The 16,521-nt window shown below is 51.9% G+C and overlaps 1 protein-coding gene across 1 annotated transcript in view; it reads right to left on the reverse strand.

Moving 5' to 3' along the window:
- Positions 1-16,521, reverse strand: part of SETD1A (SET domain containing 1A, histone lysine methyltransferase) — a 960,878-nt gene that overhangs the window by 118,179 nt on the left and 826,178 nt on the right. Inside the window, exons 17-18 of the mRNA XM_086932054.1 lie at positions 4,883-4,993; positions 4,144-4,263 (exon numbers count right to left, since the gene is read on the reverse strand). Coding sequence (XP_086788180.1) covers positions 4,144-4,263; positions 4,883-4,993 — 231 coding nt within the window. The remainder of the gene's footprint in view (positions 1-4,143; positions 4,264-4,882; positions 4,994-16,521) is intronic.

Here is a 16,521-nt window from a genome sequence, read left to right on the forward strand (position 1 = left end):
TCCTCCCACTCCCTCTGTCTCCGACTGTCTCCCACTCCCTCTGTCTTCCTTTGTCTGTCTCCCTCTGTCTGTCGCCCTCTGTACCCCGCTCTGTCTCCCTGTTTCCGTCCCTCTTTCTCCCTCCCTGTCTGTCTCCCACTCCCTCTGTCTCTCTCACTCTGTCTCCCTCCCTGTCTGTCGCCCTCTGACTCCCGCTCTCTGTCTCCCTCTGTCTCAGTTCCTCTGTCTCCCTCCCTCTCTGTCTGTCTCTCTCAGTATCCCTCCATCTATCTCCCGCCCTCTGTCTCCCTCTCCCTCCCTCTGTCTGTCTCCCCCTGGCTGTCTCTCTCTGTCTCCCTCCCTCAGTCACCCTCTGTCTCCCTCTCTCTACCGGTCTCCCTCTCTCTACCGGTCTCCCTCTCTCTACCGGTCTCCCTCTCTCTATCTGTCTCCCTCTCTCTATCTGTCTCCCTCTCTCTATCTGTCTCCCTCTCTCTACCTGTCTCCCTCTCTCTACCTGTCTCCCTCTCTCTACCTGTCTCCCTCCCTCTCCCTCTCTGTCTCAGTCTGTCCCTGTCTCTGCCTCTATCTGTCTGTTCCTGTCTCTGTTTCTATCTCTGTCTCTCTGTCTGTCTCCCTTCCTCTCTCTCTCTCTCACTCCCTCTGCCCCCTCTGTCTGTCTCCCTCTTGTCTGTCTCAGTCTGTCTGTCTCCCTCTGTCTGTCGTCCTCTGTCTGTCGTCCTCTGTCTCCAGCTCTCTGTCACCCTGTTTCCGTCCCTCTGCCTCTCTGTCTGTCTCCCACTCCCTCTGTCTGTCTACCTCCCTCTGTCTCTCCCTCTCTCTGCCCCTCTCTCTCCCTCTGCCCCCCTCTCTCCCTCCCTCTGTCTGTCGCCCTGTCTCCCGCTCTGTCTCTCCCTCTCTCTCTCTCTCGCCCTCTGCCCCCCTCTCCCTCTGTCTCCCTCCCTCTGTCTGTCTCCCTCCCTCTGTCTGTCGCCCTCTGTCTCCCGCTCTGTCCGTCTCCCTCTCTCTCTCTCCCTCTGCCCCCCTCCCTCCCTCTGTCTCCCTCCCTCTGTCAGTCGTCCTATGTCTCCCTGTTTCCGTCCCTCTGTCTCCGTCCCTCTGTCGCCCCCTTAGTCTCTCTCTGTCTCCCCTTGACTGTCTCTCTCTGTCTGTCTCCCTCCCACAGTCTCCCTCCCACAGTCTCCCTCCCACAGTCTCCCTCCCACAGTCACCCTCCCACAGTCACCCTCCCTCAGTCACCCTCCCTCAGTCACCCTCCCTCAGTCACCCTCCCTCAGTCACCCTCCCTCAGTCACCCTCCCTCAGTCACCCTCCCTCAGTCACCCTCTGTTTCCCTCTCTCTCTCCCCTCCCTCTCTGTCTCCCTCTGTCTCAGTCTGTCCCTGTTTCTATCTCTGTCTGTATGTCTCCTTACCTCTCTCTGTTTCCCTTCCTCTCTCTCATGTCTCCCTCTCTCCGTCTCCCTCCCCCTCTCTCCTCTCCCTCTTCCCCCCTCTCTCCCTCTGTCTCGCTCCCTCTTGTCTGTCTTCCTCTTGTTCGGTCTCCCTCCCTCTCTGTCTCCCTCCCTCTCTGTCTCCCCTCCCTCTCTGTCTCCCTCCCTCTCTGTCTCCCTCCCTCTCTGTCTCCCTCCCTCTCTGTCTCCCTCCCTCTCTGTCTCCCTCCCTCTCTGTCTCCCTCCCTCTCTGTCTCCCTCCCTCTCTGTCTTCCTCCCTCCCTCTCTGTCTCCCTCCCTCCCTCTCTGTCTCCCTCCCTCCCTGTCTCCCTCCCTCCCTCTCTGTCTCCCTCCCTCCCTCTCTCTCCCTCTGTCTGTCTCGCTCCCCGTCACCCTCCCTCCCTCTCTGTCTTCCTCTGTTTCCGCCCCTGTCTCCATTGCTGTCACCCTCTCTCTCTCCCTCTGTCTCCCTCCCTCTCCTTCCCTCTGTCTCCCCCTGACTTCCTCCCACTCCCTCGGTCTCCGACTGTCTCCCACTCCCTCTGTCTTCCTTTGTCTGTCTCCCTCTGTCTGTCTCCCTCCCTCTGTCTGTCGCCCTCTGTACCCCGCTCTGTCTCCCTGTTTCCGTCCCTCTTTCTCCCTCCCTGTCTGTCTCCCACTCCCTCTGTCTCTCTCACTCTGTCTCCCTCCCTCTGTCTGTCGCCCTCTGACTCCCGCTCTCTGTCTCCCTCTGTCTCAGTTCCTCTGTCTCCCTCCCTCTCTGTCTGTCTCTCTCAGTATCCCTCCATCTATCTCCCGCCCCTCTGTCTCCCTCTCCCTCCCTCTGTCTGTCTCCCCCTGGCTGTCTCTCTCTGTCTCCCTCTGTCTCCCTCCGTCACCCTCTGTCTCCCTCTCTCTACCGGTCTCCCTCTCTCTACCGGTCTCCCTCTCTCTATCTGTCTCCCTCTCTCTATCTGTCTCCCTCTCTCTACCTGTCTCCCTCTCTCTACCTGTCTCCCTCTCTCTACCTGTCTCCCTCCCTCTCCCTCTCTGTCTCAGTCTGTCCCTGTCTCTGCCTCTATCTGTCTGTTCCTGTCTCTGTTTCTATCTCTGTCTCTCTGTCTGTCTCCCTTCCTCTCTCTCTCTCTCACTCCCTCTGCCCCCCTCTGTCTCCCTCCCTCTGTCTGTCTCCCTCTTGTCTGTCTCAGTCTGTCTGTCTCCCTCTGTCTGTCGTCCTCTGTCTCCAGCTCTCTGTCACCCTGTTTCCGTCCCTCTGCCTCTCTGTCTGTCTCCCACTCCCTCTGTCTGTCTACCTCCCTCTGTCTCTCCCTCTCTCTGCCCCTCTCTCTCCCTCTGCCCCCCTCTCTCCCTCCCTCTGTCTCCCTCCCTCTGTCTGTCGCCCTGTCTCCCGCTCTGTCTCTCCCTCTCTCTCTCTCTCGCCCTCTGCCCCCCCTCTCCCTCTGTCTCCCTCCCTCTGTCTGTCTCCCTCCCTCTGTCAGTCGTCCTATGTCTCCCTGTTTCCGTCCCTCTGTCTCCGTCCCTCTGTCGCCCCCTTAGTCTCTCTGTCTCCCCTTGACTGTCTCTCTCTGTCTGTCTCCCTCCCACAGTCTCCCTCCTACAGTCTCCCTCCCACAGTCTCCCTCCCACAGTCTCCCTCCCACAGTCACCCTCCCTCAGTCAGTCACCCTCCCTCAGTCACCCTCCCTCAGTCACCCTCTGTTTCCCTCTCTCTCTCCCTCCCTCTCTGTCTCCCTCTGTCTCAGTCTGTCCCTGTTTCTATCTCTGTCTGTATGTCTCCTTACTTCTCTCTGTTTCCCTTCCTCTCTCTCAGTCTCCCTCTCTCCGTCTCCCTCCCCCTCTCTCTCTCCCTCTTCCCCCCCTCTCTCCCTCTGTCTGTCTCCCTCCCTCTCTGTCTCCCTCCCTCTCTGTCTCCCTCCCTCTCTGTCTCCCTCCCTCTCTCCCTCCCTCTCTGTCTCCCTCCCTCTCTGTCTCCCTCCCTCTCTGTCTCCCTCCCTCTCTGTCTCCCTCCCTCTCTGTCTCCCTCCCTCTCTGTCTCCCTCCCTCTCTGTCTCTCTCCCTCTCTGTCTCTCTCCCTGTCTCCCTCCCTCTCTGTCTCCCTCCCTCTCTGTCTCCCTCCCTCTCTGTCTCCCTCCCTCTCTGTCTCCCTCCCTCCCTCTCTGTCTCCCTCCCTCCCTCTCTGTCTCCCTCCCTCCCTCTCTGTCTCCCTCCCTCCCTCTCTGTCTCCCTCCCTCCCTCTCTGTCTCCGTCCCTCTGTCTGTCACCCTCCGTCTGTCACCCTCCGTCTGTCACCCTCCGTCTGTCACCCTCTGCCTGTCACCCTCTGCCTGTCACCCCACGTGTGTTTCAGCCTGGGCAGAGACAGCTTCCTGGACACACACAAAGCCACACTTCAGTACTTCGCAGGTTTTTAAAAGACCATTTACTGCTTTGTTGTGAATCTCCCGGCCCCCATAGAGTAGAGTGTGGGGGAGTCCGCGCTACTGCGGGGCTGAGTTTGCTGACACTTTCAAAGGAATGCCTCTTAATTAGCAGCAGTTATGTGCTAAGTGCCCAATAATACCGGAGTCATCCCGCGACACACTGTGTGGGGACACAGTTTGGAAAGCTCTGCCTTAGGATATGCTGTTTGGAAGAGAGTTTAGTTTTCTGAGGTGACTGCAGGTCTGATAAGCTATGCTTACTCTATGATTCTCAGGGTGGAATGAGTCATACCTGTCGGATATTTTGCCCCACATACTCGATCACCATCTCATCAGCTGCAATGGGCTCCATGGCAAAGAGACCCCACTCATGGATACGACTCCGTCCAAATCGCAACTTCTTCTTACGGAACTGGAGAGAAATCACCAGAAATCACATTTAAAAGCATTAACTGGTAGAAGGTGAATGCGGTAAAGAACAACCGTTCAATGGTCATTTGTAGTCTTCAAATGTGAATCTCTGTGAGGTAGCACTAAGACCTCAAATGGAGCTTTTTAGGTAAGTGTAAGAAACAATACAAAAGCTGTACTCAATAGTAAGAGGAAAGCAAATGAAGATCTCCTTCATAAAGAGAACAGGTACAGGACAGCCATGGCAATGCAAGTCCCTCCCCAAATACACAGAACGTGCACTTGGTTTAGACACAATACAAGCTTCCAACAGCTCACCCCCACCCCTCCCCAAGCCAGCCAGCAGGTACAGTGCAGGTTTGTCTCCAAATACACACATGATCACCAAAGCCAGTGTCTTTGCAAACCACACATGACATGTACAAAGGATTTAAAGAATCATACACACTCACTTGGCAGGCAAACTTTCTCCCACACGAGCAAATGAAAGGTGCATAGCACACTACAATATTTATAGCATGCCAAATCATTTTTCTAGGTCTGGGGAAAAATTCTCTTAATCAGCTCCAATAATTCCTAGAGTGATGGCATCTTGAAAATGAGACTATAGCAGGCCCTACCTTCAGCTGATTCAGTTTCAAGAGGTCGCTGTCCAGTAAGGCTGATGACCCGATGGCACTCAACAACCTGCGCTGCTCTGACCGGCGCTCCGATAACACACGGTTAGTTCCCTGGGGCACAGAAAATAAAAATGTGTGCATTACAGGACAGAAACAGAGAATTATTATCATACACAACTAAAACACAGCAGTGAAAACACTTTAAATGAATTAAAGGAGTAACCAGAATATAAACGCGCTGCTAAAATGTGCACACTGACTTTCAGTCACGCAAATTATAAAAATTAGGCTACTGTATTCCCTTGCATTGCAATACGCTGTTAAAAAGGCTCCTTAACCCCTTCGATGCGTTCGTTGGCCAACGGCTGTCGCGAGCACTACCTCCGTAGTGCTTCGATGTCTGTTGGCCGCCGTGTCCCCGCCCACTCCGCTAAACCGCCGCACCACTGCGGAATTGCCGCCGTGGTTAAGCGGTTAAAACACTTATTACACTAACTCTAAATGCATGCTCCAACTACACCACAGGTCTTAGTTATAATTGTTATGCAATATAAATGAACAAGTTACTTACATTCAGTAACACTCTTTCTGGTGGATACTCCAATGATGGATTCCGCTGATTAGAATACTCCTAATGTGCCACACTAGAGCCAGAAAACCTTTCTACTGTAACAGCATTGCATGCCACTCAGTTCAGTGTTGACTCCGTACCCCCCGAAAGTGACAGAGCTGAGCAGCATTCAAGAGGGTCCCTGCATGCTGATGTCAGTTTCTTGCTTGTCTCTTTCTGCACCCCCATGACCTGGAAAGTAAATGGTAGTACCAGTGCACAAATACTTAACTTGGGACCTGTTTGGTTGTTATAAAGATGCCACTCTATGAACTTGGAGGTAAGAGGCCAATGAGGAATCTGCAGTAAACTGCATTATCTACGGAAATTAGTGTTACCAATATTAAGTGACTTGGTCTTCTGATGGATAACTCTAACCGCAGAATCTTCACCTTAAAATAGATACCAAAACAGTACCTCCCAAGGAAGAGGGTCTGTAAAGTGGACTTGGACCCATAAGTCAAGTAGGACCAAGCAGGCTAAAAGTCCTTCCAGCTGGGCCTGGCGATCAAGGCAGTAGTGCTTCACGTACATATGCACGAACGCCCATATCTCTGCCTAACAGATGCCAAGGACAGGCACTCCGATTGGTAATGCAGTGGTAGCAGCAGCCTTAGCGCTGGTGGAATGGGCTCTCAAACCTTCCAGGGGCTATAGCAGATCTTAATAGAGAAGACTAGCCACCTCAACAGGATCCTCCTCTGCACAACCTTCACTTTCATCGCACCAGAGAACCCCACCTAAAGCTAATTTGTCAGATGGTGTTCGTAGTAGCTTAAAGCCCTTTTGGGATCCAGCCAATGAAGCCTCTTCTTCTTTCAAGGGGTGAGGAGGGGCAAAGAACGTACGCGGTGTGATCGCGCACCTTGGAAAAGAAGTCACTATAGGAAAGAAGGTTGCCAGAGTTCTTAACACCAGTTTGTCTAGAAGAAAGGTGATTGAGGGCAGACGCAACTGAAGTGAACGATGCTCACTTATGATGAGCTGCAGTAATCATATTGAGGAAGATAGTCTTCAAAGTCAACAGATGCAGCTAGCCGCTATGCTTTGGCTCGAAGGGCATGCACATGGGAAACGTAGGTCCCACTGTAGCATCACAAACGGTCCAGGAGGAAAAGTGTGTCAATCCTTTTATAAACCTCATCACCACAGGTGACTTAAAGATGGACTGTTGATCCGGTGAATGTAAAAAGGCTGAAAGGGCCAGCAAATTACATTCAACAGTGCCCCCCGGTAAGGCCTTTGTGGGCTTAAGACAAAATAAGCTAAATAACATCCGAAAGCTTGAACTGCAAAGGGTCACTCATGTGGTTAAAAAGCTCCTAAATTTGTTTGACTGCTCGGCATACATTGACTTTAGGAAATGGTGTCTGCCAGCAAGGAGGGCATCCACCACTTCAGAGTGAAGCCTCTGATGGCACGTCCTCCCTAGTAAAGGCACTGGATCAGAATCAGGCTATATGGTGACCAGTTGCACTTTAGGAATTCTGCAGCGCATCATCAGTCACAATGGGGCTGAAGTCGTTTTGGTATCAGACCGTGGAATAAGCACCAGAACTTTTTCCAGCACCAGTAGCGTTGGTACCAATGTTGAAGAGGGAGGGACAGGCGAAGATGGTGGAGCCAGAGTGGAAGTCTTTACCGGAGTCTGTATGGACCCATAACTGCTCTAAGTGGGTCAAACTGTGCCTTCTTTTTTGACACAAAGTAGCAGGATGGAGTTGAGTCCAGGATCACTTTTTTGTGTTTGCACTTTCATTTTGATTTACTAGAGTATAATGAAGTTGAACTCTCATGGGAGTGATCTCTGGATTAAGTATATGCCCTCAGCTGGGAGCAGGACCCACAAAATAACTTTTCCTTGTGTTCGGCAGTGTCCAACTTGACTTCTTGGTCCTGAATTACCGTTGTGTGCTTAAGGGCACACTTGTCACACAAATCTGAGTCTTGTCCCGAGCCCAAGCAACAGACACACCTTGTGAAGGTCGGTGACCAATTTCTGTTTCCTACATTCGTAGAATAGAATAAAAATTCGTGTCGGAAGGTGCAAAAAGAAAGGAACTGATATCAGCTTATATGCGGCTCCGCTCCATCACTGTACGGAGTCAACATGGAGCTGCATGGTGTCAATATTGGTGTATGGGAGCTTTGCTGGAGGGTTTGCTAGAAGGCTTTGCTCTGGAACCAGGTTGGTGTCTAGGGCGTATTCTGAGGTGAGAAATCTGCGGTTAGAAGCAATATTCACTCTAATCTTGTTCCTCTGAGAGCGCCAAAGAACTCCTAATAGGTCAAAGTTCGTATTTTAGGGTGGAATCATAGGTGATATTAGTCTTCATTTAAGCTCTGCAGGGAAATTAATTTTGTCAGAACTTTACAATGCTTCAAGTAACAGGCGGCACTCAGAGATAAAAATAACAGACTATTAAAAAGCAGCAATTCTTTTTAAAGCAGTGGCCGATTAGATCTCTCTCGGTGCAGGGTAGCGTGTGCGCTTTTGGAGAGACACAGGGCGCATGTTGAAGGTAGGATGCACATGCGGGCATGCACACAGCCTACAGGGGACAAAGATTAGAAGTATTACTCAGCAAATAACTTTCTAAATATCAGAACATTAAGGAAGGGGCTTAAAAAGATAAGGCGACCATCTGTGGGAGCCCTCACAAGATCTCTATGTCCTGTGTGTTAGTCCTGCCTTTTTTCTAATAGGCAACTGTTGGTACGGGAAAGTCCCACATGGTTTTGCAAGGGTGCACTCCAGCTTAGAGGTTTCCCAATCGCAAATCCGAATCGTATATTGACATTGGCAATGGTGGTGGGGAGGAGAGGAAACTTAGGCCAAACATTTCAGAAAAATCACCCCAATGACTGTTGCTCAGGTAAACACAAGAAGGCTGAAAGGGATGACAATAAGCCTTTCAATGTGCCCATTGATAGGCATTGGTGGGCTAGTAAAATAATAAAAATGACATTAGAAAGCTTAGTTTGGGAGGAGTCTTTGTTTTGGTCATCACTCTAAGTGACAAACGTGTCCAGGGCCCAACAAAGATAGGCTTCATAGAAGGTTATCTGGCTAGGTAGGCACATCTAATTCATATACCCAACGCTGCTCAATTTCCACACGCAGAGGTATAAGTTGTGGAGACTTGGGAACAAGAAACTGACCTTTTGTGGAGACAGAAGGTACTTCCGAAGAGGAAGCTTGATCGGAGGACAAATGTTACGGTGCACAATCATTTGGTATCCCACTCTCTTGGCTCAGTATGGGATGATAAGAATAATTGATACCTACTTTCTCTGAAACCAAAAGAGAGAGAACAGAGGAAAGGAGTGCAGCAGCCCGTCCTTCAATTCTCGCCAGAATGAGACACCTATTGAGCACCTTGGAAGAAAAGCCAATGCACAGAATTGTTGACACTCCAGTGACAAGCAGATCTAGCTAAAGCAGCAGGTTGGGAGTGATACTGGGTAATGAAACATAGTGCAGCAGCATAAAAAGTGGAATCTTATTAGAGGCCCATAATCATCCAGCAGAAAACAGGGAAGTGATTTGTGAGAAATCTGCAGGTAGATAAAGAGTATCCACCAGAAGCACAAGTTACTACTTGTGTAACGATATATCTGTAAGAGACATTAGTTAGTGATCGATTCCTTACCTTAGAATATGGATCCGGAATGTTTTGCGTAGCAGTACCCTTGCGCGTCAGTAGGCGTCGTCTGTGGCTCCGCGTCCGTCGTCGGCGTCATGATGACGTCGTCGGAGTACTTAAGACGCCGCCTCCGCGTGCTGACGTCAGTTCTTAGACACAGCTTTTCCGCGCCAGAAACGCAGAGCTATGCTAAAAACCAACACTGGTGCCATTGAAACTAGGGCCTTGAAAGGGGATGACCTTAACCCTAGATATCGGTTCGCAGAACGGGGAGGAGGGGTGGGTCGGTAAGGAATCTATCACTAACTAATGTCTCTTACAGATATATCGTTACACAAGTAGTAACTTGTGCATCTGAAAGAGACACGTTAGTGATAGATTCCTTACCTTAGAATAGATACCCCAGCAATACCAACCCCGGTGGTGGGTCTGCGAACCAATAATCACACCAGAAAGTCCTGGAGGACAGAACGGCCAAAGAAGCCATCCCTCCGGACTTGGCTGTCCAGGCAATAGTGTCTTGCAAACGTGTGCGTTATTAGATAACAATGGTCCAAGACCTCTATAATTTACAAACTGAATTCATCAGTGAATGTTCATTAATTAAACAAATTTAGGAGCGTATACACATTGATCAGCTCTGTCCAATAATGCATATGTTCATAAAACAATAATGATATGGGCATAAAGATAAGCAACAGTATCAATAAAGAGCAATATTTTTAATCCATTGGGATATTTTATGTCACCATCTATTTGAATTCTTTTTCTTTCTAACCACCATACACATTCCTTTTGCACCCCTTTGCTATGTTGCACGCTCCGCTTGGGGCAACCACTATGAACTGTAATGCAGCTACGAATTTTTTGATTTTGTCTGACCGATAGGCAATGGATTAAAAATATTGCTCTTTATTGATACTGTTGATTATCTTTATGCCCATATTATTATATTGTTTTATGAACATATGCATTATTGGACAGAGCTGATCAATGTGTATACGCTCCTAAATTTGTTTAATTAATTAACATTCACTGATGAATTCAGTTTGTAAATTATAGAGGTCTTGGACCATTGTTTTCTAATAACGTGTTATACCTAGGTCCTGTACCTTTCTGGGTTACCCCATTATCTTAATGGTTGCAAACGTGTGCAGCGAGGTCCACGTAGCTGCAAGGGCACTCCTCGGCCTAGGGCAGTTGTAGCCGCCGTGGCCCGAGTGGAATGAGCTCTTAGTCCCACAGGGGGCTCCTTCTTAGCCAAGGAGTAACACGCCTGGATACACAAGATGATCCACCGCGAGATGGTCCGCTTGTGCACCGCCTTTCCCTTCTTAGCGCCCACGTAACCAACAAAGAGTTGTTCATCCACCCGGAACTGGCGTGTGCGATCCAGATAGTAAGAGAGCACGTTTTGGGTCCAGACGGTGGAGCCTCTTTTCCTCTTTCGAGGGAGGCGGAAAGAAGGTGGGCAAGGTGATGGACTGCCCGATGTGGAAGGCTGTGACTACCTTGGGCAGGAAAGAGGGCCTTGTCCTCAACACAACCTTGTCCGGATGGACCGAAAGGAAAGGAGGTTTAGAGGATAGAGCCTGGAGCTCACTCATTCTCCTGGCAGAGGTGATGGCAACCAGGAAGGCAGTCTTCAAGGTAAGAAGGCGGATAGGACAGTTGTGAAGTGGCTCAAAGGGAGCGCACATCAGAAAAGAAAGAACCAGGTTCAAGTCCCACTGAGGCATCACGAAGGGAACAGGTGGAAACGTATGTGTGATGCCTTTCAGGAATCGATTAACAACAGGGGACTTGAACAAAGAAGGTTGATCAGGCAGCCTTAGAAAGGCTGAAAGGGCAGAAAGGTAGCCCTTGATAGTGCCCAGAGCAGAGCCCTGCTGGGCAAGAGAAAGAAGGAAGAGAAAAACCTCAGAAAGAGGGGCATAGAGAGGATCCACAGCCTTTGCTGTGCACCATTCCACAAATCTGTTCCACCTGCAGGCATATACCGACTTTGTGGAGGGACGCCTGGCTGCCAGAATGATGTTACATACTTCAGGAGGCAAGTCAAATGGCCTCAACTGTCGCCGCTCAATCTCCAAGCATGGAGGTGGAGACTGGACAAGTTCGGGTGGAGGAACGTCCCCTGCTGCTGCGACAGAAGGTCCTCTGAAGAGGCAGACGAACCGGGGGATCGACTGACATACCGAGTAGCTCAGGATACCAGTACCTTCGTGCCCAGTCCGGAGCCACAAGGATGACTTATGCCCGGTTGCGCTTGATCTTCTTCAACACTCTGGGCAGAAGTGGTATAGGCGGAAAGGCGTACAACAGACCGCAACTCCACTCGCGACGAAAAGCGTCTCCGAGCGAGTGCTGCCTTGGAAATTCCAAAGCGCAGAACTGATGACATTGCGCGTTCTCTTCGGTGGCGAATAGATCTAACCAAGGCTCTGCCCACTGCTGAAAGAGGCCTTGCGCCACATCCGAGTTCAGACGCCATTCGTGATCCATCATGCACCGGCGGCTGAGTTCGTCTGCCCTGGCGTTCAGAGAACCTGCCAGGTGTTGAACCACCAGGGTCTAACCCCGATGTTCCAGCCACTGCCAAAGGCGCAGAGCCTCCTGGCAGAGAGTCCACGACCCCACCCCGCCCTGTTTGTTGCAGTACCACATGGCGGTGGTGTTGTCCGTGAACGCCAGCACTACACTCCCCCGGACAGAGGGGAGGAATGCCTTCAGTGCTAGACGAATCGCCCGCAGTTCCAAAAGGTTGATATGGAGCCGGGACTCCGCCAGAGATCAGAGGCCTCTGATCTCCACCTCTCCCATGTGGCCTCCCCAGCCCTGGAGGGACGCGTCCGTCACAACTACGTGCTCTGGTTGGGGAAGGGAGAGGGATCTGCTGCTGACCCAATCATGGTCCGTGAGCCACCACTGCAGCTGTCTCGCAGTGCCCTCCGAGATCAGGACATGGTCGAACAGGTTGCCCTGATGCTGGGCCCACTGAAACTTCAGGTCCCACTGCAGAGCCTGCATCCGCCAACAGGCGTGATGCACTAGAAGGATGCAGGAAGCCATCAGCCCCAGAAGCCGCAGTGTGGGGCATGGTTCTTTATTTACCTTTTCCAACACCATCGACCGCTCTCACAAGAACATAATTAAGGGGGCCTTGTACAACCTTTATGGTGTGGAACGGGCAAGATCTGAATACCTTAAACCATCAATTATCAGGTACTCCACCCTCCATGAATCCAATGTTGGCTCATCAGCATCCCCGCAGAGATATCTGCTTACTACATTAGGTAGATGGAACAGGAGCCTTTTGTTCCGGTTCCGGGATGGTAGCATTGTGAACCTGTTAAATTTCCCACTTGGATATAATAAACATCTTGGTAAGTTGGATTGCCCTTGCATGGCGGGTGGCAAACAAAGCTTGGTACATTTCTTCTTTTTTTGTGGTTTTTACAGGCTGTACACCTCCCGATACTTAATGCCGCATTGCCGTAGACACGAATTTAGAGATTTTAATCTGGCATTGAAAACCTTTCAATTGTTAAGTTCGGATGAGGAGATATTCTGTGTAAGTAGCTTTCTTAAAGCTGCTGTTCGCTCCCGTGCTACCATGGATCCACTTTGAAGAAATCAGTATAACTGCATCCTTTGCACAATTTCTTTTTTGTACTTTTGATGGTTGTATATTAATGTATGGATCTGTGGAGGCTCTGCTCTATATGAAATGATATTTTTAACTTTTACACAACTTTTGTACCAATCACTACTGTCCTTTATTAATTGCCCTAATATAATGTACTCGCTGTTTTAATTATGATTATTTTTAATGTATATGTACTTTTATGGATGTATCTACTCCGAATAAAGATCATTTGACTTGACTTGACTTGACAGAAGCCGCAGCGTCAACCTGACAGACTCAGGATAAAGGCTGAAAGATTGGAATCAGCGCCTGTATATCTCAAACCCACGTTTCGGGAGGATAAACCCGAAACTGCGCCGAGTCGAGAACCGCTCCGATGAAGAGGAGCTTCTGAGAGGGACACAAGTGTGACTTCGGCACATTGATGGAAAACCCCAGCTGGTGCCGGAGGTCTGCCGTTGTCTGGAGGTGGCTGATGACTGTCTGGGGCGAGCCCGCCTTCAACAACCAGTCGTTGAGGTAGGGGAAGACTGAAACCCCTAACCTGCGCAGATGAGCTGTGACCACCGCCATCACCTTCGTGAACACCCGTGGGGCGCTGGTAAGGCCGAAGGGGAGCACGGTAAACTGAAAGTGCTTGTGGCCTACCGTGAACCGCAGGAAGCGCCGGTGGGCCGGCAGGACGGGGATGTGAAAATAAGCGTCCTGCAAGTCCAACGCTACCATCCAGTCTCCTGGGTCCAGGGCAACTAAGACCTGAGCCAGAGTCAGCATTTTGAACTTCTCCTTCCGGAGGAAGCCGTTGACGTTCCGTAGGTCCAAGATAGGGCGTAGGCCCCCTTTGCCCTTCTCGGGTACCAGAAAGTAGTGGGAGTAGCAACCACATCCTACTTCTGGCCCAGGAACGCCCTTGATGGCCCCCTTGGCCAAGAGGGCCGTAACTTCCTACTGCAGAAGCCGCAAATGATCCCCCGATACGCGGTGGTGTTGCGGTGGCATGGCTTGAGGGGTCGTCTCGAAGGGGAGGGAGTAGCCCCTTCGGACGATTTGCAGCACCCACCTGTCCGACGTGACAGTGCGCCAGTGAGAGTGGTGATGGCGAACCCTGCCCCCCACTGGCGTCACATGGGCCGAAAAGCACGGACTAGGAGGGTTTTGAGGCGGATGCTGCGGGGGAGGGTGTGGACTGACCTCGCCGTTGTCCCCGACCTCCTACATGGCGATTTCCACAGCCGCCACCGCGCTGGATGTTAGCCTGCGGTACGTGGCTGGCAGCACGTGTGGGGGCGCCCCTTCCTTGTCCACGAAAGGAGCGAAAGGCACCCGTTTGCTGGCGCGGGGCCGAGAGGCCCAAGGACTTGGCCGTAGCCCTGGAGTCCTTAAGGCGCTCAAGCGCATGGTCTGCCTTGTCGCCAAAAAGGCGACGGCCATCAAACGGCATGTCCATCAGTACATTCTGGACATCAGCCGAAAAGTTGGCGGCCCTCAACCAGGCGTGGCGACGAATCGCCACTGTCGTTGTCATCGCTCTACCTAGTGAGTCGGTGGTATCCAGCCCACACCGGATAGAATATTTTGCTGCATCCCGGCCTTCCACTAGGGCTTGGCCGAGTTTGGCCCGTACCTCCAACGGACACTCTGGCAGCAATTCCGCGACCGTATCCCACAGAGAGTGGGTGTAGCGGCCCAAGAGGCATGCGGTGTTGGAAGACCGCAGTCCCAGACTAAGGGAGAATACCTTTTTGCCGTACTGCTCATACCTCTTGGATTCCCTGTCCGGCGGAGCAGACGGGAATGCGGTCTGGGAATTTGATGCCTGGATGACCAGGCTCTCGGGGTGGGGTGGGTGGACAGGAAACATGGGTCGCCCGGGGCCGGGCGGTGGCGTCTGGCCACGTTGCTATCTATGGGCGAACCCGTAGGGGGCCTGGACCAAGTGCCCAAAAGAACGTCGGTCAAGGCCTCATTAAACGGCAGCAGAGGCTCGGCCGAACTTGACTGCGGTTTAAGGACCTCAGTGAGGAGGTTAGTCCTCACGGCCGCGACGGGGAGCTCAAGGCCCAAGGCCATGGCTGCCCTCATCAACACCACACAGTAGGTTGCCCCCTCCTCCGTAGCCACGGTAGGAGGTGAGACAAAACCAGTGCCTGGTGATGTGTCCAGACCACTGGCATCCCCAAGTCCATCTGTCCAGTCCTCTTGAGACTGACACTCTTGGGTCAGAGGGTCCTCAGACCCCTCCCAATACTCCTCTTCACCCATCCCCTGATAGACAGGGTTGTCAAACGATGAGGCTGATTCATAGAAGCTAAACTCCCCAAGCGGCGTCGAAAGTGGCGCCCAGCGGCGCCGTTCCGAGGCCGGAAGCGGAGCGAGGGAGGCATCGGGGACGGCGCCGCCTGAGGAGACACCTGAGGGATCGGCGCCGGTGCACAAGTTACTACTTGTGTAACGATATATCTGTAAGAGACATTAGTTAGTGATAGATTCCTTACCTTAGAATATCCCCAGGCGTCAGACTGGATCCGGAAATTTTTGCGTAGCAATACCCCTGCGCGCTGGTAGGCGTCGTCTGCGGCTCCGCGTCCGTCGTCGGCGTCGTGAGCGCCGGGATGACGTCGTCGGAGTATATAGACGGCGCCCATGCGCGCTGACGTCAGTTCTGATAACACAGCTTTTCCGCGCCAGATACGCAGAGCCATGATAGAACTAACACTGGTGCCATGAAACTAGGGCCCTGAAAGGGGATGACCTTAACCCTAGATATCGGTTCGCAGAACGGGGAGGATGGGTGGGTCGGTAAGGAATCTATCACTAACTAATGTCTCTTACAGATATATCGTTACACAAGTAGTAACTTGTGCATCTGAAAGAGACACGTTAGTGATAGATTCCTTACCTTAGAATAGATACCCCAGCAATACCAACCCCGGTGGTGGGTCTGCGAACCAATATCACACCAGAAAGTCCTGGAGGACGGAACGGCCAAAGAAGCCATCCCTCCGGACTTGACTGTCCAGGCAGTAGTGTCTTGCGAACGTGTGCAGCGAGGCCCACGTGGCTGCCTGACAGATGTCCTGCAGGGGGACACCGCGGCCCAGGGCAGTTGTCGTTGCCGTGGCCCGAGTGGAGTGAGCCCGCAATCCAGCCGGGGGCTCCTTCCTCGCCATAGAGTAGCATGCTTGGATGCACAAGATGATCCACCTGGAGATGGTCCTCTTGTGTACAGCCTTTCCCTTCTTCGCGCCCACGTAACCAACGAAGAGTTGGTCATCCACCCGGAATTGGCGAGTGCGGTCTAGGTAGTAGGAGAGCGCACGTTTTGGATCCAGACGGTGGAGCCTCTCTTCCTCTTTCGAGGGATGCGGAGGCGGAAAGAAGGTGGGCAAGGTGATGGACTGCCCGATGTGGAAGGCCGTGACAACCTTGGGCAGAAAGGAAGGTCGTGTACGCAACACCACCTTATCAGGATGAACAGACAGGAAAGGTGGAGAAGAAGAAAGAGCCTGGAGCTCACTCACCCTCCTGGCAGAGGTGATGGCAACCAGGAAGGCCGTCTTTAGAGTAAGGAGACGAAGAGGGCAGTTATGAAGTGGCTCAAAGGGAGCACACATCAGATAGGTGAGAACCAGATTCAAGTCCCACTGGGGCATCACGAAGGGAACAGGAGGAAACATGTGCGTGATGCCCTTCAGAAATCTACTCACAATAGGGGACTTGAATAAAGAAGGCT

This window comes from Lissotriton vulgaris, chromosome 7 (assembly GCF_964263255.1).
Source record: "Lissotriton vulgaris chromosome 7, aLisVul1.2, whole genome shotgun sequence".
In the NCBI taxonomy this organism is placed as follows: domain Eukaryota; kingdom Metazoa; phylum Chordata; class Amphibia; order Caudata; family Salamandridae; genus Lissotriton; species Lissotriton vulgaris.